Here is a 25,207-nt window from a genome sequence, read left to right as displayed (position 1 = left end):
TCTTGCTCTGCTGCTCTGGCTTCCTCCAGTTCTGCTGGACACCCTGTCTGCTGGCCTCCGAACAAAAAAAAGGACTCATCAGCTCACCCAGATGCTCAGTGAAAGCTTAACCTTTTCAAAGTTCTCATGGCCATTCAGGAAATCTAGATGTCAACTGCAGCCTGCATTAAGACAGATGAAACAACCACCAAAATTCATGACGCTACTGGATAGCTCCCATCACATCCACAGTGTCAGGCCACGCTGAGGGATGCTCAAGAGTTGTGCCCAAACCTCCCAATCGATTCTCTGTTTTGGAATAGACCAGAATAGAGGGACATGTGCCACTTCTTCCAGCTCACCAAGGGAGATCAACCTCCCCCATATCTGCAAGAGCAGGATGCTCATGTGCCATCTGCAATCTCCCAATACCATTATTTCCCCCACGCCGTGAAGCTGGGTACCTACCCCGAGACACCCCTGGCAGGAAGAAGAGCTGGCCCTGGACAATGTCCTCATCGTTGTTGAAAGGAAGGTCCCTGCAGACCATCTCATAGAGCAGGATGCCCAGGGATCAGACTGTTGCTGAATAGCCACGGTGGCAGTGGAAGAGGATCCACTCCGGTGGGCTGTATTCCGCTGTTCTACAGGACAGAGGAGGAGCTCATCAGGTGGATGCTGCCCACTCCCAGACCCCTGCCCAAGCATCCCTGAGGGTGTGGGGGCTGCACCAGTGGCACTCAGTGTGACTTGCCGCCTTCTTGCCAGCACCCAACTCGTTTACAAACTTTGGGTTGTAAAAGAAAGCCCCTGGTGCTGGAAGAGGGTGTCGGGGGCCCCGGGAAGGCCCAACTGCCACATGCAGGGAAAAGACCCATGCCTGCATAGGGAAAATCCTGCTTTTATCCCCCCATCCCCTAGCCTGGCCTTGGCCAAGAAAAAAATCATAGGCCAAGGCAGAAAAGGGGACTAGAGCAGCCCAAGCCCTTCTGCATGCACAAATGAACACAGGCAGTGCATTGGGGTTTGCAACCCCCACTCTGCTACCTCTGTGGGTTTTTGGTTTTGCTGCACTGGCTCCTCACCACCAGCCCCAGGCGGTAGTGGAGGCTGTCAGCAGGGCTGGGAGCTGAAGCGCTTTCAGGCTGGCAGAGTCCAGAGTGTCCACTCTGGTGCTGCCACACAGTAAAACAAGCCGGGGCAAAATCTTCTCAGCTAGATGTACCCTGAAGCACTTTCAGGCTGGCAAAGTCCAGAGTGTCCACTACAGCTCCCTCACAGTAAAGCGGGCCAGGGCAAAACCAGTTGCTGGATTCGCCCTTCTCCTTGCAGCCTTTCAAATCCACACTACACCCTGGGGCGAGGCACTTTCCTTCTCACATAGATGGACTCTCCTCTTCCACTCTTGCACATCTGTCTTGGGAACCGTAAAGAGTCCAGCAGCTGAGCCCACGCAAAATATCCTAACCTGCAGGAGAATCCTATAAACTTTAGATAAGAGACAGAGTTTGTAAGCTTAAGAGCATTAACCAATCAGCATCCAACATTCAAGGCTGTGAAACAACTCATTAGAAGCGAGAAGATACAACAGTAATTTATGGACTAGGATCAAAAGATGAGTGCTTAAAAGACCATGAAAAGGACTGTAAGTGCAAAAAAAGGACGCTGGATGGCAGTAAAGACCGTGTAATAATTACAGCTTTTTCTCTCCACAAACTTCCCTGGGAGAACTGGAGCTGAAAAATTTTCGCCTTACAAGAACACAACGGGTTTTGGCCTGGCTGGTTTTGCTGTGCGGGAGCTGTAGTGGACACTCCAGACTCTGCCAGCCAGAAGGTGCTTCAGGTTACACGGAGCTGAGAAAAACGTGCAGCGCAGTGTTGGGTGCGTGCAGTTTAAAGGCTGGTGCCTTGCACTTCCCTTCTCAGCTCTCCCAACTATCTTGTTCTGTCTGTCTTGCAGTGTTCTTGTAAAGCGAAAATTTTTCAGCTCCAGTTCTCCCAGGGAAATTTGCGGAGAGAAAAGCTGTTAGGATTCTGTTCCAAACTGCACCCTTACATATGTTGCCAGGAAAAGCCCCAAATCACAAAATCAATAAGGCTGGAAAAGACCTCTAAGATCACAGAGTCTGACTTTTGACCAAACACCACAATATCAACTAGACCATAGCACTAAGTGCTATATCCAACTGTTTCTTAAACACCTCCAGGGATGGTGACTCCACCACATCCCTGGGCAGTCCATCCCAATGTTTAATCACCCTTTTTGTGAAGAAATTCCAACCTAAACCTCCCCTAGCACAGCTAGGGGAATCACCTATGTCCCCTTGTCCTGTCACTTGGTGCCTGAGAGAAGAGGCTGAACCCCACTCAGCTCCAACCTCCTTTCAGGTAGTTGTAGAGAGTGATAACATCACCCCTGAGCCTCCTGTTCTCCAGGCTAAACAACCCCAGCTCCCTCAGCTGCACTTCAAAATCACTGATGAGGCAGGGATCCCAGCATCTTCTAAAGTGACCTTCGTAATCCCACTTAGAACCAAAGAACACGGGACAAACCCTGATGTAAAACCACCAATAATCATGGATAGTATGAAACATCTCTGAGCACGTAGTTGCTCAAGGCACAAAGTCACCTTCCTCAAAACCAAGACTTGGTGACAGAAGACACACTAAGATGGCAACATTCCCTAGAAAAAGGCATCCCCAAGCTAAAAAGGATCCCCAAAACCCCATGTAAACTTCTCCACCTGCTCATCTGCTGGTTCCAGAAGAAAAAACATGGAAGTTAACACATGGAGAGCATCACAGGAAGCAGGAAACCACAGCAATAAAGTATGGGCATGCAACACTCCAAAAAAGCCAGGGGTGAAGCACTGCTCCAGAATAGCTCTGTAAAGTGCCCCAACATACACCAGTCACTGCAGAAGTCAAGAGAAAAGCCATAGAGTGAAACACCTCAAAAAGAGGTGGAAGCCTCTGAAAAGCCAAAGAAATAAAACAAACAGGTCTGAAGGAATACTCCAGGGCCACATGGTGATGCACTCCAAAAAATACCAGGTAAGGAAGGAAACAAAAGAATCAGTGGGCAATGTGCTAAAGAAAGGCAGAGAAGGACTTCTCTGTGAGGCTCTGATGAACGACTCCAATTAAAGTTGGGCAGTAAGGCAAAGGAAACCAACCTAATACGAGATTCCAAAAAGAGCTGGGCCTTGTGGCAAAGGTCTCCTGCAGGGACAGTGCAGCACATCACAGTGTAAAACTCTTCAGGGATGGCACAGTGAAAGACTTTTGTGGGGCATCTTCTCAGGGTGGACAAGGTGAAGGTGGCTCCAGAGGGTCCATGATGTAAGGAGCTGGCTCCTGAGGTGGTCAGGAGCAACAACATGGTGGTCCAGCAGGTCTGGCCCATGGCTTCCAGACTGGCTCACCTGTCTCCTGGCCCTGAGGGCAGCAGCTTCCCTACCCAACACAGCCCCAACATGGTGGGAGCAGGAGGGCTCAGGGCTGAGGCCACACATAGCTCGGTGCAGGAATGGCAAGGCCCAGGCACTACCGGATTTGGTTTCCCTTGGCAGATTTTTCCCCAAGAGGAGCCTCATCACAACAACAAGGGCATGTGAGCCTGAGTCAAAAAACCCAGCATGAGTATTGTAGAGGACACCACATCCACAAAGTCCTCCTGAAAAGTCCATAAAAACAGCTGGAGTGTATTTGGATGCCTATTTGCAGCCACACAAGAACGATTCCCCTGCTGAACTTTAGGACTGTGTCCGGCTCCAGTCAGCTGTCCCAAAACATACTAAAACTTTTTAACTTACTTTCTAGGAGGTTCAGGGAAGTGGTGAACACACTGAAGGCAAGATATTCCAACGATGTCTTTAGAAATCACAGAGACACAGTTACACATCTTTCCTACTGTATGTTACAAGTTTATTTGTGCAAAAATACAGTCAGTCATCAAGACTTCAGCTTTGCTGAGAACTGAACACAATTCCAGTGATATACAGGCATGGAAAGAGGTACTGTTGTAATTGCAACAAATACACCATAACTGCTGTTGAGCCAACCAAGTGGTTCAATACACTTTGAGATACTGTTCTCAAGTGATTTAGACAACCTGTATTTAATTACTGTACCTCAAGAGAACCAACAAAATGATACCTAAAAGGAAAGCTGGGAGCAGAATAATGAAGTTTACAATTGCACTAACTCAAAGGAACATTAAAAAATGGTTTAGGCTTTTCTAATGCCAGTACTTCTTTCAAGCATAGGGAGATGAAGTTTTACCAATCTTTAAAATTGTATTTCAAAATAACTGTAAAACAAATAGTTGAAGAAAAGAAAGAAAAAACAACCAAAACTTTCAGAGCTCCATCCTGTGGGTCCACCACTTAATAAAAAAAGCACCATACCACCCCCAAAACAATACATATGGACAAAAAGGCATTGCTGAATCCCCCGGCCCCACTAAAATCTTCCTGTAGCTCCTACATCACTGAGAAAAAGTTTTCAAACAATTCCTCTCCTCTGTGCAACCATGTTTTAACAGAACCACATTGGACACTCATAGCGTTGTTCCAAGCAGCTATTTTTTGGTCTTAACAAATCTACCTGCTTCTTGCACAAGTGTTTCGACATCCTCATTGTCCTTTTCTTCTGAACTTGGTTCCCAGTCCGAGTCCTCATCAGTAGCTTCACACTCCTCTTCCTCATCATCTATAAAGCTGTCATTGAGGTCATACTCATTGGCTTCACCATCATTGGCACTGTCTTTCTCCACAGCCCTTTTTCCTGTAGGGACAAAAATGTCATGTGTTCCTGAATCATATGTGCAGAACTCAAGAGCCCTCTCAGAGCCCACCAAGTTAAGTCTCTCTCCTTGAGAGGAGAAGGAATCACCTAAACACATCTATCTTCTGATTTACTTCCATGGTTACTTTGATCCTAGATCAAAGACGACTTCTTCATCCATCCACATATACTTAGGGCTACTTTATACTTTCAGTTTTTGGAATCTGACATGGCTTTTAATTCCTACTCATTTCTTTCCTGAGCTTCAGGTGAGAGAAGAGTGTCTTCTATATTACTTGCCTCCTACATTCTCCATTTGGATCCATGCTGGATAGTCTGTGCTTCCTTTCTGAACATGGGTTAAGGAAACAACAAGTGCTGAACACTTTCCTGAGCTGGGGACAGCCTACCTGTGTCCCAGTTCAGTCTGTTATATCTCACTGCTTTCCAGTCTGCTTCCCATCCACCTGCTTCACAACTTACATTTTGTCATCAAATTGCCTTCTGCCTTCACAGCTTTTCACAACAGTCTTTACTGGCAGGAATCATACTTGGAAACCTCTCCTTAGAAGAAATGGATGCCATTCACAGCATGCTCCACAACTTCCTTATAGTTTGTCTTGCAGCAGTCTTTGCATTGTGTGAACGTGTTGGCACACAATCATGTCTTATTCTGCCATTAAGTCACACCTCTGAGATAAGGCCTCCAATTTTTGCATTCTTATCAAGAGATAACCTCTCAATGATATAGGGACAGATAACTTATCTGTCGAGCAGTTATCATCAGCTTTCAAATGGAACTATAAACATGTATTTTTTTCTCAGCTACAGACCCCAGTCCAAATCCTCACGTTTATATTAACCATAAGCACTTTCCAGCAAACTCTTAAAGCTTTAGGTCAGAGTTTCAGGCACTCAAGCTGTGCGTGGCGAACAACCACCACCACTGACACCTTGTGTAGTCAGACCACAGCCTCTCTCAATTACACTTTTTTATTACTGGGAATGCTACTGTTCCAGAATTATTTTCCTTTTATTGCTTGCTAGTTTATTGTTTAACAGACTTCAGTGGAAATTAATCATGGCCATGTCAGCCCATACCAGCAGAATTTCTTGTAAGATTCATCACAGACTATAGTTCTGCAGAATGAGCTATGGCTTCAAGGGGAGGGGCCAAAACAAAGATGCTGAATGCAATAAGAACAAAATCCCACTACTCAGACTAAGCTTATGAGAATAATAAGCCCAAGAGCTGCTTAGCAAAGAAAAGCTCTTCTTCACTTTCACACCACTGTGGGGACATTTTACAAGAGAAACAGGAATTCTGGCACAATACTTATGACTTCTGTATTTTTCCTATAAATGCAGGACTAGCATACTATGTTCTCCCTCCCTGTACACCCATGCTTTTGGATTTCAGCAGGGAACAATGCACTTCCTTCCATGTCTTCCCCATCCACCTCTTTTCATTGTAGTTTAATAAGCACCACAGTCCCCAATACTGCTCATTAAGCTCAATTCTGCCTCTTCCCCAGTGCTGTATTTATAAAGATGACCTTTAAACTTTCTCTGAAAGTATCTCCTTCACGTAGGGAGAAAAAGCTTGCTGACCACTCCTCCCAAAGAGTTCTACTTGGAAGTGAGCTGATCAGCTTGCTAGAAAACCTACAAAGAAGTGTGTAGGAGAATCCTGCATATTCCATGGTCACAGCAGGTCATTCATCTCAGTAGCAACAACACAATGAGGTCATTCAGTTGTGACAATTTAATGACAGCACAACTCTTGACTTTTTTTTTCTTCCTCCCTCACAACTACTCCCCCAGTCATTTGCCTCAGACTGTTTCTCGGAACATTCTCTGCAGGCAATTCGTAAACCCTCTGGTAGCAATTAGACTAAAAATGTTAAAAACCAAACATGTCAAATGTCACGTAGAGCCTCTTCTCTTGGCTGGTGGAGTTTAAATACACATGTAGGGAAATTAATCCTGCTGTGCTTAACAGTGCAGTTGTGCCAAACAGCACAAAATAAAGGTTAATGAAGCCCTGACTGTTTGTGTGACCCTGCTTGGTACAGCTGCCTCAGGTGTGAACCTGCCAAGCACTACACTTTTTACAAGAGAGCCACTCAACATGATATTTAAAAATTTTTAAAAACACAGTAAATATGAACAGCACTTTAATGAATTAATTCCCTTCTTTCCCCTGTGCATGGAATATCAAGTCTTCCCCAGTTCTTACTTGGTAACAAGAGTTGAATTTGACAGATTTAGACTTTCAGATATGCACACAGCCCAGCCTGTTTCATTCCAAAATCTTCATCACTCACTGCTCTTACACTGCTGCCAACAGCTCTGACCACTCTGTAACACATTTATACAAGGGACCTCTGATCAAGATGGGGCTGGTACTTGTATCACAGGATGCACCAAAGCACACAGGTAACAAATACACCTCGGAGTATTCTGGTGCACAGATACAGCCATAGCAAGCATTTGGTGAGAGCCAAAGTGCACACATGTTTGATAAGGAATTGGCATGGGAAAGAAATTTCTCAGCAGGAAGTTTAAAACAACCTCCTGCACCCACCCACAACAGAAATGAAGGCCAAACCACTTTGCCTAGAAAACTAACTACAACTATTTGCACTTTTATTTATTTTCTCTAGAAGGCAGACCTCATTTGAGGAATTCTTTAGGAAATGCCCAGCCACACCTTGGTGATCTCAAGGAAGACAAGCCAGTTCCCACTCCCACTCAACATGCAGCAGTTCCACACCTTCCTGTCTTGCTCAGGCCAGTGAAAGCAAAGACTACATAGCATCACACTTTCAGACTGCTCTTTAAAGCCCACTTTTAAATTATTTTAGAAAGAATAAGAAGCTTCACATTTAGAAGCTGAGACACAAAAGAATCCTGGAAGCAGCCCTAAAGAGTATTTAAAACTAGAGTCTGTGCATCCACAACATATAAACTTCTTTCACTTTAGTCCTAACAAGCCAGTATTTACCCTGAAATATCAATACCTAATTGTAAGAAAAGTTCATATGCACAGATTATCACTTGAAAGTTATTTCAAAGTCAATGGAATGCAGAAGGAATCATGTTCAGAAGTAATCAATCTTTATGGGAAAACCTTAACATATTTTGTATGAAATACTGGATTCTTTTCATCCTACTATGGCCCCTGTGTAAGGAAGGAAGAATTGATTTAGCCACATGTGTCTCCCCTTAAAAAGCTTGTTTGTTTGCTTGCCTGCTTCCAGGGAAGTACAGAGATAATTATCCAGAAAGCCTGGCACAAGTTCAATTGAAGCAGTATCACTTGTAAAAAAAACTAGAAGAGTTTTTACTAAAATAAATAACAACTACTTTCTCCTCAGGTAAGTATTAGCAAGCATCTATAGTACTACTAAATGCCAAAAAACCCACAGCAGACCAGCTGTGCCCCATGCTGATATGCCCATTCAGAACTTTAGAACACACTCACCATTTCTTGAAGTTCGTTGTCGGGTTCCTCTTTCAGTTCCTAAAGAAAGGGAAGTTTTTAGTCAGGACAGAGTGAACCCTGACCTAAGGGTTATGCCATTAAACAAATCCTGCAATGGTTGTGCTGCACTTACAAGTATAAAAGCTACTCTGCTGCCCAAAACCAGCAGAGTTGGGTTGTCTTGAATCAAGACAATCAATGATTCTCTTGAATAATTCCCAAGAGATTATCCAGACGAACTGTTCTCAATGTTATGACCCCTGCCATCTGTAGACAAATGTCGCCAACAAACGTTGGGGGTTTTTAAGAAAGCTGGAGTATTTAAAAGCATTTATATATTTTACACTATTGTTTCCATAACTGCAGTTCCTTCCTTAGTAATTCACAGTAAAATACATTATCATTACAATTCCATAACTGCTCTGCTCTAAACTACTGTTTATTGTATTGGGATTTCATGTGGAAAAAAACCCAGATTCAATAATCTAGAAAAAGCACAAAAAAATGTGAAGTATCTCTTTCAATTCTTTAAGAACAGACAAAATGTAAACAGCACATTCCCCTGTGTTTTTCAACAAGCCAAGTTGCTGGAATATGAAAAGACTACAGAGTGTTAGAATAGGAACTCAAATTCAGTTTTAGGCCTCAAGAGAACATATATGCAAAAATTAGTTCTCACAGTAAGAAAATCACTGGTCACCCCTCAAAAAAAAATACAGAAAGATGACAGATATGGTTGTGATGTTTGTTTTAGAGCATCAAAAAACTTTAAAATTGTAACTTACCCGAAGAAAAAAAATCCCAGGAAAAAAATAATTCAAATACAGAGTAAGATGTAAATTTTATTCTCAAAGTAGATTAAAGCATTTTATTACAACTTTTGGGTATCCATCACTGGATTTGGGTTTTTTTTTTCCCCTCACACTTTGAGCAGTATTGAACAAGTTAGCTTACCTGGAGGCGCAGTGTGCTTGTATTCCAGCTTGTGCTGAGGGTTCTTCCTGCAAAGAAGAAAATAGCAAAAGCTTGATTCATCACCTTGTTCCACACTTAACAAGTCCAGAATTCCCTGGTATTTTATGGATAATTTTCAAGGCATAGCATTTAGATCAGTTGATTATGTTCCCTTCAAGCAGTGGCCAACAGAGGAGGACAACAAAAATAACATGAAAAAACCTTCAAATTATATCTGTTGCTTTATCAAAAGAATTATCAGTTTCATGGGCGCCTCTTTTCCTCTACACCCAGAGAATGAAGCAAATATTAAGAAATTACCAGCTAATACAGCACAGAGGTTGTCTTATCTGGAAGGAGAGACAGTTTGGGGTTTAGATAAAGTATCCATTGTAGTCCTGAAAAGCATGTTGGCAATTTCATTACTGATATAAACCTACATTGCTCAGCCTGAGATGAAAAGTCTCATAGAATTTTATAAGAGAAACACTTTTTTTGCATTAGCTGAATAGAACCATGGCTTTTTCTTAACAGCTGCCCTTGTTTTGTTAAATTCCATGGAGAACATGCTCTTTAGGATCACCACACTTTCCAAGAGAAAAGGTTTCTCTGCAGGAAGAATCTTTATTAACAGCAGCCCTTAGTTTCAACATGGCCCCACAGAAGTCTTATTGCCTCAAAACATATCTTTTTATCCATTGTGGCAATTCCACAGCAGTGAAACTCTCCTAAATAAAAGTGTAAAACCTAGATACTGAAAAACAAATAGAATAAAACAGTATTTCGAGGAAAATCAACAGTGCTTAAAAGAAAACAGCAGTCAGCCATAAACTGGTGTTTATTGTTACCTCAACTGTGCTTTCTAACAACTCAAATACCGATTAAAATAGTTTTTGTACAAAATCTCGACAAACACTTGATCAAAATTTAAACTAAAAGCTACATATCAGGAAGAACACCAGGTAACAATGAATTATATATAAACAATACATTTATATAAAAGAAAAGTATACTGAATGCTGAAAATAGAAGAAGTGTTGACCGTCAAGTCACTGAATAGGTTCCAAGAGTCAAGTTTTCATTTGCCAGCTGAAATTACTAACAAAGCAGTGATTTTTACTGTGTCACTATGCAAAATATGCACAGTCCCAAGTGCTTTAAAGGTAGCAGTCTGACCACGGTACATTTCAGAAGGCTACAGTCAAGGTTTAACATCAAGAATTATTCTCATTATTCTACTGTCATTTTGCAACTGCAGGGGAGAACATTGTTAACCTGTAAACAAGAAGAGCCACTTTGTGCAGTGTTTCTCACCTATAACAAGCTGTTCCATACGGACACTCGGGCCGGTTGTCGTTGTTATCCTGAGATATCATCTCCGTGTCATGATAGTCGTCATCATTAGGGTGACTGAACTGCTGGAAGTGAATGGGATTCTTCCTGCAAAAGACAAATATACACAAAAATCTGACTGTTCTGCTTCGACACAAGAAGCAAAGACAAGAAAGCTGTTACTGAATCAGTAACAGCTCATTTTTCTGTGATTACGTGAAGAGGAGCTTTTAATGTTTAACCTGATGCAGACCGTAGGACCTGCTTTCAGGATAACAGAAGAAAAGTTTTGTCTCAGCTGCAACAGAGGCCAAAATAAGAATTTTCCTATTTGCCATCAGCTTTAAGTTTCAAACCTCCAGCACATACACAATAGCTTTTATCAGAACAACAGATCACCACGCTGACATGAAGCTGAACCATAAGATGCAACAACCGCATGTGTAGTTGAGTCACATCAATGTTGGTGATGAGAGCACATGACCAGCATCCACAATTTCCTGCTCTACAGCACTTGAATCCCAGGTGAGCAAGTAGGGAACACAAATACATGCATCACTGAAAGAACGTTCCTGCTGCTTCCATGCAATAAATTTCCACACACCACACAAGACAAGGCAGCCATAAACAGCATCACTTATAGAAGAGTTTTTCTTTCATAGAACTGCTGCAAGTGATGTTAAAAAGAATACAAAAAAACATGTTGTAACTTCAGGAGAAATTCATGTGACAGATCAAAACATGCTACAAAAAAATACATCAAAATGAACATAGTGGTACAAAAAGCAAATCTACCCTTTCCCCATGATTTCTGTTAGAGATGCTTTTTTTTCTGAGCATAATCTTTAAAAGCAAGAAATGTGAGACATTTTAATAATTTTTTTTTCCAAAAGATATCCACAAAAGACTTCAGTGTTTACCAAAATTATTCCCAGAGTACATAACCTGTAGTTTGTTTGTGCATTTTTCAAAGATCCAGTATCCCTTGGATCTACTTCCATAGCTGACAAGCTTCGTGTCCTAGTCTTTTCTGTTATTTCTGCAAACTCTAGGGTAAATAAAATAATGCTTCACTAGAAACCACTAATAAGTTGCAACTACCAATCTTTTATTCCACAAGTTCTCATGAAACATTACTTCTTATGCCAAATTCAGACTGGCTGCCTATTTCTTTTCCCATTTAAAAATAAATGGGATGAAACCAAGTCATTTTAGAGCCTATTTGCTTTGTTTTCTCAATGAACAGAGCTAACAAACTAGCAATAATAGCAAGAATTCTCAGTCATTTGAAACACAATTCATCTTCTCCAAAGGATACAGCAGCAACTAATGCTCTTTGAAATAATTTTAATCTGTATTCCTACAAGACACATGTAGCATCGCAGTCTCCAAGGAAAGGCCTTGTAGCTGTCAATTAGCCAATTTATTGTATTTTAGGAGATATTCTTTTTCCTTTCAAAAATTTACTTCAAGACCTATACAAACAGCCCTTATTGGAGGACAGGAAAAAAAAAGAAGTAAGGGAAGAGCAACAAAAGGGTCGTGACGCACAAGACCTCGTTACCAGGCTTCAGGAGACTTTGGGCCAGTGGATGGTGCTCCTCAAATTATACATTTTCTGTGAAGCACCTTGAACGTGTCCCATCGCAGAGGCTCAGGACTAATAGAAACATCATATTTTATCTTACCTTTACCTGGATAATTTGTACTTATTCTACTTCTCCGTGTAGTGCAACAATACCCAGCAAAATAAATGGAAGCAGAAAAGTGCATAGCTAATATTAAGCAAATATTTTCCCTTCTTGCAAAAAAACCCCTAAGGCTTCTTCCTTAAAAGTTTTGTTTGAGGTTTTTTTTATCATTTATTTTTAGACATAAGATATTTGAGTTACAAGAGCACATTACCACACTGTAAGCTGCACAAAGTTAAGTTTCATAACAAAGCCTCACTGCACAGGGATTTGTTATTCATTTGATCAAATCAAAACCATCAGGCCTTACTTGCACAAAAAGCAACCAGTTAGAAACCTATTTTAAGAATAAAGTTTTCTGACCATTGCCTTCATATAAACATACTGACACAGTAAGTGCAGCTTTGCTTTCACAGAAGCTCTGAATTTGTATCCTCGCACTTCATGATGCAGGAAACTATGCAAACAAAAACTATGCAAATAAAACTTAAAAAGTTCTTCACCATCAATGCAGTCAACTCAAGCAGAAGTTGGGAAGTATTGCTCAGTGAAATATTTAAGACAGCTATTCATCTATGCAGCCACCAAAAGCAACTTTAAAAGCTTTTTCTAAAGCAACTTTAACTGACCACTTCAGAATCCCTGACTCCTCACAATCCCATGCAGAAGACCCACAGCCATCTCAAGGGCTTATTTTCTCAGCTACTGGAAAAACTGGTAGTGAAAATGTAATTAATTACCAGCACTACTAATAAAGCTGTAGAATTCAAGCCTGCAGTTATGCCATAACTACACATAAGATGTTTCTGAGTTCTAAATTTTAAGTCTTATTAGAAGACAGGACTCAAAAAAAAAAAAAAAAAAAGACAGATGCAGGTCTTTAGCCACTAGACTTACAAGCTTAAGGTGAAAGGAAAAATGCTTTTATAAACAAACAAATAGCAAAGTATTTAGAAGAACACACAAATCTAAAGGTTGGTTGACCATCTCCTGCTCTGACAGGTACAGGAGAGATTTACACACCCCCATTCTGCAGAGAACTGTATCCCAGGCTATGGCAAAAGGAATTGTGGACAAAATTTGTGAGTTCCAATGTGAGAACAAAGTTCAGGTCTTCTGTACCCCTTCTATGTGGCCTTTGATAAGGGGAGTGGTGGTGAATTTACTTCTATTTTTAATTTCCTATTCTTCTAACTTCAGAAAAACAAGCAACAGACAACAAAAAGAGCACACAACAGTATTCAGAGGGTGAGTTCCTTGACAACAAATATAGGCAGCTACAACACGTACAGAGCACTTTGTGTCTCAGTGGTAACAGCAGTTCCTTTCAGTCTGGTAAAGCTTCAGGCCAGCTCAGAAAGAGAATATGACACTGCAGGAAGGTGACAAGAAGATTCCTTGGGGTGAGAGGTTCCATCAAGCTTGGTTCTTTCAAAACCAGTAATTTCAAATTCATAAATGAAGAAACTAAACTATGGGTTACAAAATTATTTCCTAAATGTTTAAGACAGGTATAAAAGATATCTAATCAAATTAATAGATTTAATTCTTAATCTGTGCTCTAACACAGCTCTGCACCAGTGCACAAACAGCTACTTGGGGGCCTTGCATTAAAAGCAAATACAAAGACAGACAACAAAGCACATTTCTATTACTGGAAACAGGCAGGTTCAGTCTCATGACATTACCTGAAGATCAAAGCTGATATTTTTGATACTCCCTATTTACAAATTTCTTTGACTAAGTAGGATTAATATGTGTTATTTCTGAACATTCTTTTTTTCTTATAAAGCAATACTTTCCAAAAGTATTCCTGTCAAATGTTTTACAATCAAGAGAAGAAACCAAGAATCAATGTGCACATGTAGATTCCTACTCTCTGTTACCTGTACCTAAGATTAGGAATATTTCAGCATATCAGAGCATTAAATCACCTTAATACCCATACACGGGAAAACTTGTCTGAGCAAAATTAAACGTAGTTGGAGCAAAACAGAGGCTGCATTTGTAGTACTGAATCATCTAATGAAATTAGACTGAATTGTCTAATGAAACATGTTTTCATCATAATCATTAAGGGAAAAAATGAGATACATGAGAACTGAAGTCACAGGACTCCCTGTTTCCCAGATTAACCGTATCTTTTATGTTTACAATGCACATGAGTTTATCTAGAACTCAAAACTTTGTCCTAAATTTAGTTTTTAGGTCACTGGGCATTTTCTAGTCTCAAGAGCACATCTGGATTTCCATCTTCCCTTCAGTATAAGAACATAGGACACCACAGATCTTTTCTGGGCAGAAATAACTAGCAGAAGGCCAGGTACCCAGCATTGGTGTTCTGGAATTTCGCTGGAACATTTGTATGACAAATCCTCCACTGTGAATTGAGAAGATATGAGTGGGAGAGAAAAAGAGGGAAAAACCCCAATTGTTGCAGTATTTCCAAAGACACTGACCAGTTAAGGGTTAACCTGGAGTTCCTAAGTATGCCTTGTTCTGGGTTTAGGGGGAAATGAAAGCTTAAAAAAAAAAAGCACAGAAAGGTAAAGTTATAATAAAAGAAATTCTTGATTATTTAAGGGTGACAAATAGTACGTATTTTAAACACTCAGATCACAAAGCAGGCAATAAATAATAATAAAAAACAAACAAACAAACAAACAAACAAAAAAAACCAACAAAAAACCCTTCAATAAATACAATCATCTTTCATATAAGTCTCACCTGCTAATAAAATAAGCCTACAGGGTCTATGTTGGGCATTTCAACATTTTACATCTCTTCTCCCTGCTGGTTCCTGGTACTGTACACACAGGTCTTTTATTTCTTTTTAAAATGGACCTTTGTCTCTTACTTCCTACAACACTTCATCTTTTAATTGCTGAAGTACTTCATCCCTTGTTTGGGCTACATTAGCAGATAGCAAGACATCTTGGCTCCTCCTTTTACCCTTCTAAAATTATTGTTCTGCCATTTGTTTCTCATCAGCCCCCTGTTCACCAAAAGATCTTTTTTCAAATTAATACTTGTAATGAGTTTACAGTTTTCTCTTCCACAGAGAAATGATACTAATACATTACTTCTAAATAGCAAGCTAGCCCAAGCTAGTTTTAATTTTGCTTTACCTGTAACAGGCACTTCCGTACATGCAAGGTGTCCTCTTATGCTGGATCTTTTTGGAGCTTTCTGAAGCATCTGCACTTCTGGTTGAATCAGAAATCTCAGTCTCGCAATCCATATTTGCATCAGGCTCAAGAATCCCTTCCTGGGCACCACAATATTGAGAAGTCCCGCCCCAGTGAGCTTGTTGGCTTGTAGAACCAGTGCTCTGCTCTTTGTTTTCTGTTTTCTCAATTCTATTGTCTTTACTGGAGGTTTGACCTACTCTTTTAGAACATTTGCTATGCGGCTGCCTATCGTTTTTTTCCAGAGAACTTCCGGGGTTTTTTGTTCCGGTCTTGCCATTTCCTTCCATATCTCTCGTGGTATTCTCAAGAGGAAATCCAGATGTATTCTGTGGAACAAGGTTACATTTTGAAGGACTTGATAATTTACACTCCAGAATTCAAAGCTTTAAATGTCAAACTGTGCCTTGTCATTCCTGCTTTCAAAATCAGAGAACCATAGAACAGTCCAGGTTGGAAAGGATCTCAAAAGATCATCTGGTCCAGCCTTTAAAATCTTCTAATCCACTTTCCAAGCTCAAGTTCACTGCTAAATAGAGCTGCTGAATGAAAGGCTGGAGTTAAGAAAACAACACACAACAAACTTTAAAGAAAACTTATCCTAAAGCTCCCATTTTTGACCTCAGTTCCCTCACAACATGAACTCCTCTCTCACCACCTCAGTTTATGAACAGTCCAAGGACTTTAATTTGAATTAAATTCCAATCAAAAGTAGTCCTCTTGAAAAAATTAATGGGCATTATATAGAGGAAGATACAGTAGACTCTAGAAGAATGTACACTCCTACAGTAGAATCAATTTTAGTCTGTTAAGTACCAAGATATATGGAATATATATATATTTATCCATATATGGCAGATATATGGGAATTCATGATACACACCTTGAGCTTAAACCCACCCTGATACATCTTAAATGCTTCAGATCGTGACTAAATCATAAAACAGTCTGTCATAGATACCATCAGAGAAATAGTTCAGCTTTGACACATACTGCATTTTAAATTTTGGAACAAATGTACATTTAAAATGAGACATGTGTTGTTTGGAAAAAGAACACAAGACAAGAACACTGTCCTGACAACTGAGACATCACCTGGAAGCATATCTACATTGAAGGCTGAACTACTGTGATACATCACAGAACTATTCTAAGATCTCTGCTCTCTACAGGTTATTATCCAAGTTTCCCCTCCAGTAAATCTATACTTAGTTTACACAGATGTGTTTGGCAGAGCTTGAAAATCAGACGGTGGTTTCCTGTTTGATTTTGTTCCTTTTAATGCAAGCCTCATAAAATTTTATCCAAAAACAGAGACAATTACTTTTGAGCAACAACGTGATTAAGAAAGGGCAAAGTCAGCATTAATATCAGATGATCCTGACAGCAGCACATTTAGTAACTCAACTCACAGACAAAGATAACTCTCAAAATAAGGCTCAGCAAACAACTGCAGCTTAGGAAATCAGCCTTCCTTTGCAAAGGGAGGCACGAATTACCCTAATTTGCCGCTCCCACTTGTGACTCTCTACTACATTCATTGCCTGTATTGTACTTAAAGAGACTAAACACAATTATTAGGATCAGCTACACACCAGGCTGTGATCCAAGGAAAAAAAAGCCACCCGCACTCCAGCACTGGGATAACACGGATGGGCCCTCAGCGCTCTCTGGCGGCTGCTGCCGCTTACAACAACTTTCCCTACAGAACCTTTTCTCAATCGCCTTAAATAGGACAACAGGACTGTGATTTGGGCTTTGATATCAAAATTACCGTCTTTCAGAGCTCTCCATGATTATTAATTTCACTTGCCCTAACCCATTAGTTCTCCTGCAAAGTTACAAATGCAATTTCTTCCACTGCGCTTGAGACTGAAATGATTTATGAAATTATTAGGTGAAAATAAGTAAGGCTTCCTACTTAAAAATCGAAAAATGGAATAATTAATTATGTAGTCACTCACCTTATAATTTGACAAAGAGAAAATAGCACAGCAGCTGTTATTAATGCACCTAATGAACAGCAAAGCTCACCACTTGGAACACTTTCCCAGACTGACCACTGTTACACCAAAACTACTCTGAAGGGTTTGCTCTCCATGAGCAGTTCATTTCAATTAGCTTTAAGATTTAATTAAAAAACCAAACAAAATCAAAACCCCAGTCCTTTTCAGTGCCAAAATCATACCAAATAATACTGCCTTAAGTGTTTTTATCAGATCCTGGAACAGATCCATGCAATTCTAATGCTAGACATTATTAACACCTCTCCAGGCTTTTCACTTAGAGGATACAAGTGAGAGCCTCAGTTTGCTCTCACCAGCATATGCTTTGTTTTTCTTCAGCAGTGATCCTTCTCTTTTCCTCACTTGCAAGTTGTTGTCAGTAAGGATTTGGCTGCCTGTAAACTGCTGTGAGGTCGCACAGACAGTGACCAGCTGGACTGCAGGGTCTGCTCACTCATTGCCACAAATCGTTTGGGATTTCAGGTTATGGGTTGGGGTTTTTTGCCCTTTCCTTTTTTTGACTCAGATTTTGAGACAGTGGCATAAGAACACCCCATGGTACCCTTCCTTTGAAACACAGCAGCTGTTGAGCCACACGCCATCATTATCTGACCATAAAACTTCACCTACTAGAATGGCAATAGCCTGGGCAAAGCCCATCACCTATCCCCTCGTGGTTCTCAGGAAAAGAAACCACACACACCAAGCCACTCCTAGGACTTGTGCTTTGGACCATGTCTTCCTGCCTCTTGCTGCAAAGCTCAAAGTCTAGTATTTCTGTGGAACATTTTGGGTGCGATTCCCAGATTCCGAGGAGGAAATGCAGAAAACCAAGTCACTGAGGGTTTCCGTGATCCTTGCTACAGAGCTGCCCAATGGACTGGTATTTCAAAACAGCAAACCATGAGCAGAACACAGTTATGTTGTAGACCTAACCTTCAACATGACATTGCCAACTACATTCTCATTTTTTGCTCTTTCCCGAGCCAAAAAGTTACCTGAGATGAAGGAACAGGGATGGAAAAGCAGCTCCTTTTCCCTTCATCTTGCTCTTCACCTTCAAAGTGCTCTACAGTTTCTCCAGAAGCTAATCTTTTTTTCTGTTGCACATTTACTTCTGATTTCAATGACTCCATGACACTTTCTCCCCTTCTGTGGCCTTTTTTCTTTCTGTGACCTAAAAATAAAAAGAAATAAAAGGGTACTTTTGGAATGCAATTTTTTCAGTGAAATCCTGACCACATTAGAAATCTATACCTACATCAAAGCAGGACACGGGGCAAATGGCATTAGAAACAGCAGCAGTTGTGGCTCTTTCAACAGCACATTTTACACTTACTGCTTATAGGAGTAAAAAGTATGTTTGAGAATGAAACAGACACTTGAGGGGGAATTTGGAGGAAAACAGAAAATATGTGGCAAAGGATATTCTGGAGCGAATGTATCAGTATGAGTGATAATAACTCACTTTACACCACAGAGGTGTAAGGATGGCTTGCCACAGACCTTTGGTGTCACTGTCCCTTCCGACCACCTGTTTATACAGGCAGACATTAATTAGGGCACAGCAAAATCAGAGTGTGCCCATTTCCCTGGGCAACCACATTGTGGCTGATCATTTCATCGACCAATAACCAATACAGAAAAAGACAGTGAAATAAAGTTCTGTCTCTCTGAAAAAGTTCACATCTCAGGAAACCTCAAGATCTCTGCACTGAAGCAGTATTTTCTGGATATACAGCTGGGAGAGACCCAGGGCCATCCTCCTGATTTTGCTATAGCTTCATCTGCTGCAAAACACACTCAGAAGGAAGATACTTGATGCCATTTTAAAAGACTCCAAAAACTCTCTTCCTTCAAAAAAATGTGCCAGAGTGATGTGTATGAAGCAAGGAATTTTCCCAAATTTTAATGTCTGATTTCAAACCCACAGATCAGTGCTACCTTTCTAGGCAGAAGATAGAAAGGCATAAAAGAGCAGTTTTTTGGATTTCCTCTCTACCTTTCTACATTCCCATCCAAAATCACTCTAAAAAGATGCAAACCACTACACAGTTTTAAGAAAATATTTTTGATTTGCAGAAGAGATTGGCTGCGTTATCAAAGCATCCCATTCTAAGCTGGAAAGACCTCATCTAATAACTTCTTTAACAGCTCCAACAGAGTTTGCATGTAACCCTCAGCTCCCTCACGGTCAGGCCTTCAGATACCTCTCACCCACATAGCTCCAAATCTCAATAGCAGCAGAACCACAACATCCAGTCTTTGTAAAAAACATTACATTCACACATATAACAAATGTTATAGTGCTTGTAGAGAAAAAAACAAACCAAACAAACTCCACTCCCCCAAAAATACAAAACAAAACCACAAACATAAGAAAACATAAGAAAACAATCACACCAGCACAGGACTCAACCAGCTGAAGTCCTCTGGTACATGCAATTTTTACATCTGAAGGAACAAGCCAATGAGGAACAGTCTAGATTTGGAACAGGGAAAAAAGAAAAAAAAAATCAAAACATAAATTTTCTTTTGCTTCTTATAATTTTTTCAAAACTAGCTTTTGAGGAAAGGAATAGGTAGAGGTGTGGATGGCACACGAGTGAGGTGTTTAAAGCCACAGTTGCCCAGGTCAGTGCACACAGACACCTGTATTTACTACAGGAGAGAAGACACTGCACGAAGCACTCCAGTTGGGCTGCTTGGGCATCAAGAACCAAATCCACCACAGCATCCCAGCAGAAACAGCAGCTGGAAAGAGAGACACTAAAGCAGAGCTGCTGCACACAGAGAAGTGGACACACTCACCAGCCACAGTTCATAGCTTTGGACTGATTAACAAAGGAAACTCAGCTGTTCACACCCGAATCATCTCATACCTCGCCACTGAAGGACAAGCAGGGTGGGTGGGGTGTGCTGCCTTCAGCACAGAGAAGGACAGAAATGCCAGGGGAGCTTTGCCAAGTCATTTTCCTTCTCTTCTCTCCCTTCTTTAGTGCTCTAGTTCCACCAACTAAAGTCATCAGGGCAATAAATGCCGTGAAGTAAGTTCGTCTAATGGCAGCTTAAGTAAGAAGCTCCCAGAAACAAAGTTGGACATGCTATAAAATTTTCTTGAGGTTTTGCCAGTGCAGCACCCTTGTGTGTCCTGCTGACAGTGACTGAACACAGCAGCAGCAGTTCAGTAATTTCCTTTTCCTGGAAGAACAGGAAGTAATGCAACACTATTTTAGCCTCATGTTGTTAAGAAAGTATTATACTGTGAACAACTGCTCCTCCAAGCAAGTTACTTTGGACTAAATGATCAAGTTTGATTCATTCATGGTTAAAAAACTAACACCCAGCACCACTCAAAAAACCTCCTACTTTAAAAATCTGTGAAATTAGAATCTAAATTTAGAAGGGCAAAACATCACTAACTTAAGTGTGGAGAAGGACTGGAATTAAAGGTACAGAAATTACCTAGAATTTACACATGAAATAGAAAACTTTATAAGAAAGGGCTACAGAATATCCGATGCTCAGATGTCCAAAGGGAGTTTATTATCTGGTATTAAAAAAAAAAAAAGAACAGAAAGAAAATCAACTGATGAGAAAGAGCTCTATTGCACCCGTAGGACTGATGACAAAGGAGACAACATAAGTTGCTCTCCATCAGCTGCCCTGCACAAAGGATGGAAAGAAGTAACAAATCAACACTTTCAACCACCATCATTGTAATGGAAGAAAATTACATCAAAGCACAGAAATGCATATTGGAATGCAATTGTACCACACTGTAAACCTACCTGCTGTCATTATAGGCTCAGACACCCTCTGCACCAGAAGATCTCCTTCCAGCATCCAAGATGGAAGAACTCTCTTTCTCTGAATAGATTTTGACTGTTCACTGTCATTATCATCAGAAAGAGGAACCTGAAACAATATTTGCCTTTAATATTTAAAAGGTACTGTTTAGTACCTTTATCCAGTTACAAAAGAGGGGAGGAAACTAGATCACAGTTTCTACACAGTTGCAGCCTGGGTGACCACTTACTTTTTTTTTTATAGTTCCTATTCACTCAGAAAAACAAAATCTATAGAAACCCTCTTGCAGCAGAAAATCCCCTCTCCTTAGACCTTTGGAATAAATATCTAAAAGGCTACAAACTGAAAATTTCATAGAAGAGCTTCACCAGCACCTTGCTCTAGAGTTTCCACATATAGACATAAGAGAAAGAGCAGGTTTAACAAATGCCTCTTTGTCCAAAAAATCCCAAACAATACAAACAAAAACCCCATAAAGAGAAAAGTCTTGCTAAGAATTGTAGGAATGCTAGTGGCATTCCTGCAATTCCCTTCTCCAGAATGCAACCAGACTCTAAATCCTGTCTGCAAAAACAATGTAAATACATCAAAGTCACATTCATTATTTACTGAAAGCAGCACTATCACATTGAACCTCTACTTACTGACAGACAAGTAAGTGTCCACCCCAGGGATCTCAGCTACAGCAAAGGCTGACATTTCACTTGTCGTGTGTAGTTGTTACCTGCTGTACCCCAGTATTGACCAATGTGTTGCTTTAGCACTGGATACACAACAGATGGTGTTTAACAAAAATCCCACCAGCTCCCCACACTATTTATCAGACTGTCTGAAAACCACTGGACTTGGCAGTGTTCTAAAAAAAAAGAAAAGATGCTCACTTTGAAAACTGTTTTACTGGACAGCCAGGGAAACACTGGGGAGTTGTTTATCCATGTGTTTGTATGGATCTTGACAACACAACTCCATCCCAGCTGACAATCCAAATGAAACAGGCTGCCAGGACACTACAAACAGATATTACTTATAGCCAGTCCAAGACACCCAGAGTCCAACTCCAGGCTCTCCTCTCTCCTCTTTCAGAGGCTTTTGGGCTGGTTGGAACAGTCATTCATTCCCCCAGGCCTTCACAGATACTCAGGGGCAGTTACTGATACGGACCAGAGAGCAGAACTGGACTTTGTTCTGTCGTACTCAGCTCCAGTATCGAGTCCAAAACACTCCTGTAACACATTTATGTACTTGCACAGCACACAGTCCCAACCAATAAAGCAACAAATGTTGAGTAATCAATTTTGACTGCAGTAATTTACCTCTCAGGGGGGAAAAAGGGGTATAGAAAGCACAACACCTTTGTAATTTTCAACACACACAAATAATGAATTTCATTAAAAAATTAAGTACCCACCAGATTTCTAGAGGCAGCATCATAATTTCTCATTTTTGCAGCTCTCTTTACCTCAGAGCTGGAACACGATGGTTCCATTAACAGTGGAATACAGGACATCTCAACAGCATGAACAGTTGGTGCTTCTTCTGCATCAGCCTCCTGAGTTTTTTCTGACAAAGCAAAATATATTTTAGGTACTCACACATCACAAATATAAACACGCACTTTTGACTCAAACACAAAAGTCTGTCACTAATAAATGCACTTTGAAACTGAACATCAACATCCTATTACACCAACTTACAGAGGAAATAAACATGCCTTTCTTTTACCTCACACCTGAAGTATTTTGAACAAAAGACTCTAATCGCTGCTGGCCCCACTGCTGTGGTAGTTTGGGGCTTAAGGACAGAATTCACAGTGGTCACTCCCATGACAAAACTTTGAGAAAGCTGAAATTACAGCTCAGAATTTGTTTTACTGTAAATCTGTGCAATTCCCCAAACTCTGGTTCTACACTAAATGTCAGGCAATGATTTTAAGATCTGGTTTTCAGGGTCAGATGCTCAATTAATCCAGCACCTTCTGGCAAGTTCTCACTACAGGCTACAAGTCTGCAGCTCTCAGTTGCCACCAGCTTACTTGGATGCTGGTTTCAAAAGCCCAGTTCAGAGCTACCACACCCAAAATGCTTTTTAAGTTGTGAAAATGCACCCAAACTGCAATTGTTTTTCCTTCAAGACTTTGCCCTTCCACTACTCAATTCACTGCCACAAAGCATTAGGGAAAAACAAGTCTTAATTGCTGCTGTATTCTCTGCACAGCCACACTGGGGAGTCACTGCCACCTGTTCCTCAGCTCTCTGCACTCCAGGGAAGGCACCAGCTGAACTTTCTCTTCATTGCCTCATGAAGAGAAGCATGAGAGGCCAAGAGAAGACAGGCCAGGCTCTGCCCAAAAAGGCCCCTCCAGGGGCTGCTCGGGAGGTTTTGGCTCTCCAGGGGCTCACAGAATCACCGAAAGGTTCAGGATGGAAGGGACCGCAGTGGGTCATCTGGTCCAACCCCCCTGCTCAAGCAGTGTTATCCCAGATGACGGGCACATGGCACAGGATTGCATCCAGACAGTTCTGGGATATCTCCAGTGAAGGAGACTCCACAACCTCTCTGGGAAACCTGTTCCACTCATACAGTAAAGATGAACTCACACCGTGAGTTCTTCCTCACTTTCAGGTGCAACTTCCTGCGCATCAGTTTCCGCCCGTTGCCTCTTGTAATATTGCTCTGCGCCACCGAGCAGAGCCCGGCTCCATCCTCTTGGCACTCCCCCTACAGTTATTTATACACATTAATGAGGTCCCCTCCCAGCCGTCTCTTCTCGAGGCTGAACAGCCCCAGCTCCCTCATCCCTTCACCCTAAGAGAGATGCCCCATTCCCCCAACCATCCTCGCTGCCCTCCGCTGGTCCCGAGCGCCCCCCGCCACGGACGCGGCGGTGCCCCGAGCCCGGACACGGGGCCGCGGTGCTGCCCCTCTAAACCCCAGCGGACACGACCCACCCCGGCCCTGCGAGGGGGTGTCGCTACCTCGGGCCCGCGGCTCCGCGGGGCCGGGACGGGGCCGATCCCGATAGGAGCCGCCGCCGCCGCCTCCTGATGACGCGCGGCCGCCCCGTGACGCGGCGAGGCGCCGGCTCCGCGGGTCCGAAACCGCGGAGATTCGCCCCCAAAGAGGCGAGCCAGTACCCTCCCCACCCGGACGGCAGGGACATGGCAAGGGGACACCCAGCCCCGGGCGCTGCCGCCCACGGCAGCCCCAACACACCGCGACAGCGGCCGCGGTGACGCCGCCCCGCCCCGGGGCCGCGGGGATGGACGCGGAGAGCGCCGGCGGCCGAGACAGCGCTGCAGGAGCAGGACCGGGAGGAGGAGGAGGAGGAGGACAGGGGGACTTCGTGTCCGCCCTCCCTCCCGAGGTGAGCTCCCGGATTTTCGGCGGCCTGGACGTGGAGAGCCTGTGCCACGCGTCCGCGGCGTGCAAGGGCTGGCACCGCGTCATCGAGGGCAACGAGCGGCTGTGGCGGCACCACTGCCTGGCCGTGCGGGCCGTCTGCCGGCGAGAGATCGACTGCGACCGCGGGAACGGCTACTCCTGGAAGGTAAATCCCACCTCGGGGACGCGGCGAGGCTTCCAGCGTGGGCGGTGGGACTGTGGAAGGAAATGACATCGGCGCGTCTCGCCCCATCCCAGGGTGATGGGAGCAGCGCTGTGGTGACAGCGCGGCTCCGTAGCCGGACAGCTGGTAAAATGGACTGAGAAGGAAGGCAAGGCTGTTCTTTTTCCTACTCAGGCTGGCCTTTTTCCTACCTGGGCTGTCCTTTTTCTTGCCCAGGACCGCACCAGTGACATCCCGGTTATTCCTCACCCTTCCCTGCACAGCCTCAGCGCTGACCCTCGTCCCAGCAAAGCCGTAACAGGGGACAAAGCCCATGCAGACAGGGCTGGGAGGGAGAAGATAACATAACCCTGGCTAAGCAGTGTGTGCTCTCTGGTTGTATTTCGTGGGAATAGGTGTGCTTCC

General features: G+C 42.3%; 1 protein-coding gene across 2 annotated transcripts; it reads right to left on the bottom strand.

The window, feature by feature from the left end:
* APLF (aprataxin and PNKP like factor) lies at positions 1-24,711 on the bottom strand. 2 transcript variants are annotated; one of them, XM_032684099.1, is made up of 11 exons: positions 24,213-24,711; positions 22,646-22,797; positions 21,219-21,345; positions 18,426-18,604; positions 15,362-15,750; positions 10,525-10,650; positions 9,211-9,257; positions 8,257-8,295; positions 4,590-4,769; positions 448-624; positions 1-161 (listed from the first exon to the last, which is right to left on the bottom strand). In XM_032684099.1, exons 1-10 carry the CDS (start codon positions 24,682-24,684, stop codon positions 554-556), a joined length of 1,782 nt encoding a protein of 593 aa, XP_032539990.1. In that variant the 5' UTR covers positions 24,685-24,711; the 3' UTR covers positions 1-161; positions 448-553. The 2 variants fall into 2 exon arrangements, with proteins under 2 accessions (XP_032539990.1, XP_032539991.1); XM_032684100.1 differs by lacking the exons at positions 1-161; positions 448-624 and having other exon boundaries at positions 3,887-4,769; positions 24,213-24,707.
* Between the last annotated feature and the right edge of the window lie 496 nt (positions 24,712-25,207).

Source organism: Chiroxiphia lanceolata, chromosome 3 (assembly GCF_009829145.1).
Source record: "Chiroxiphia lanceolata isolate bChiLan1 chromosome 3, bChiLan1.pri, whole genome shotgun sequence".
Taxonomy (NCBI): Eukaryota; Metazoa; Chordata; class Aves; order Passeriformes; family Pipridae; genus Chiroxiphia; species Chiroxiphia lanceolata.
This window is presented reverse-complemented; position numbering and strand designations above follow the sequence as displayed.

Coding starts and splice junctions, on each gene's coding strand:
- APLF (XM_032684099.1), bottom strand. CDS start 24,684: ATGACGCGGTGCCAGCCCTTGCACGCCGCGGACGCGTGGCACAGGCTC. Junction 15,751..18,425: donor TCCCTGTTCCTTCATCTCAG/GTAACTTTTTGG, acceptor CTTGTTCCACAG/AATACATCTGGATTTCCTCT. Junction 4,770..8,256: donor ACAACGAACTTCAAGAAATG/GTGAGTGTGTTC, acceptor TTGTCCCTACAG/GAAAAAGGGCTGTGGAGAAA.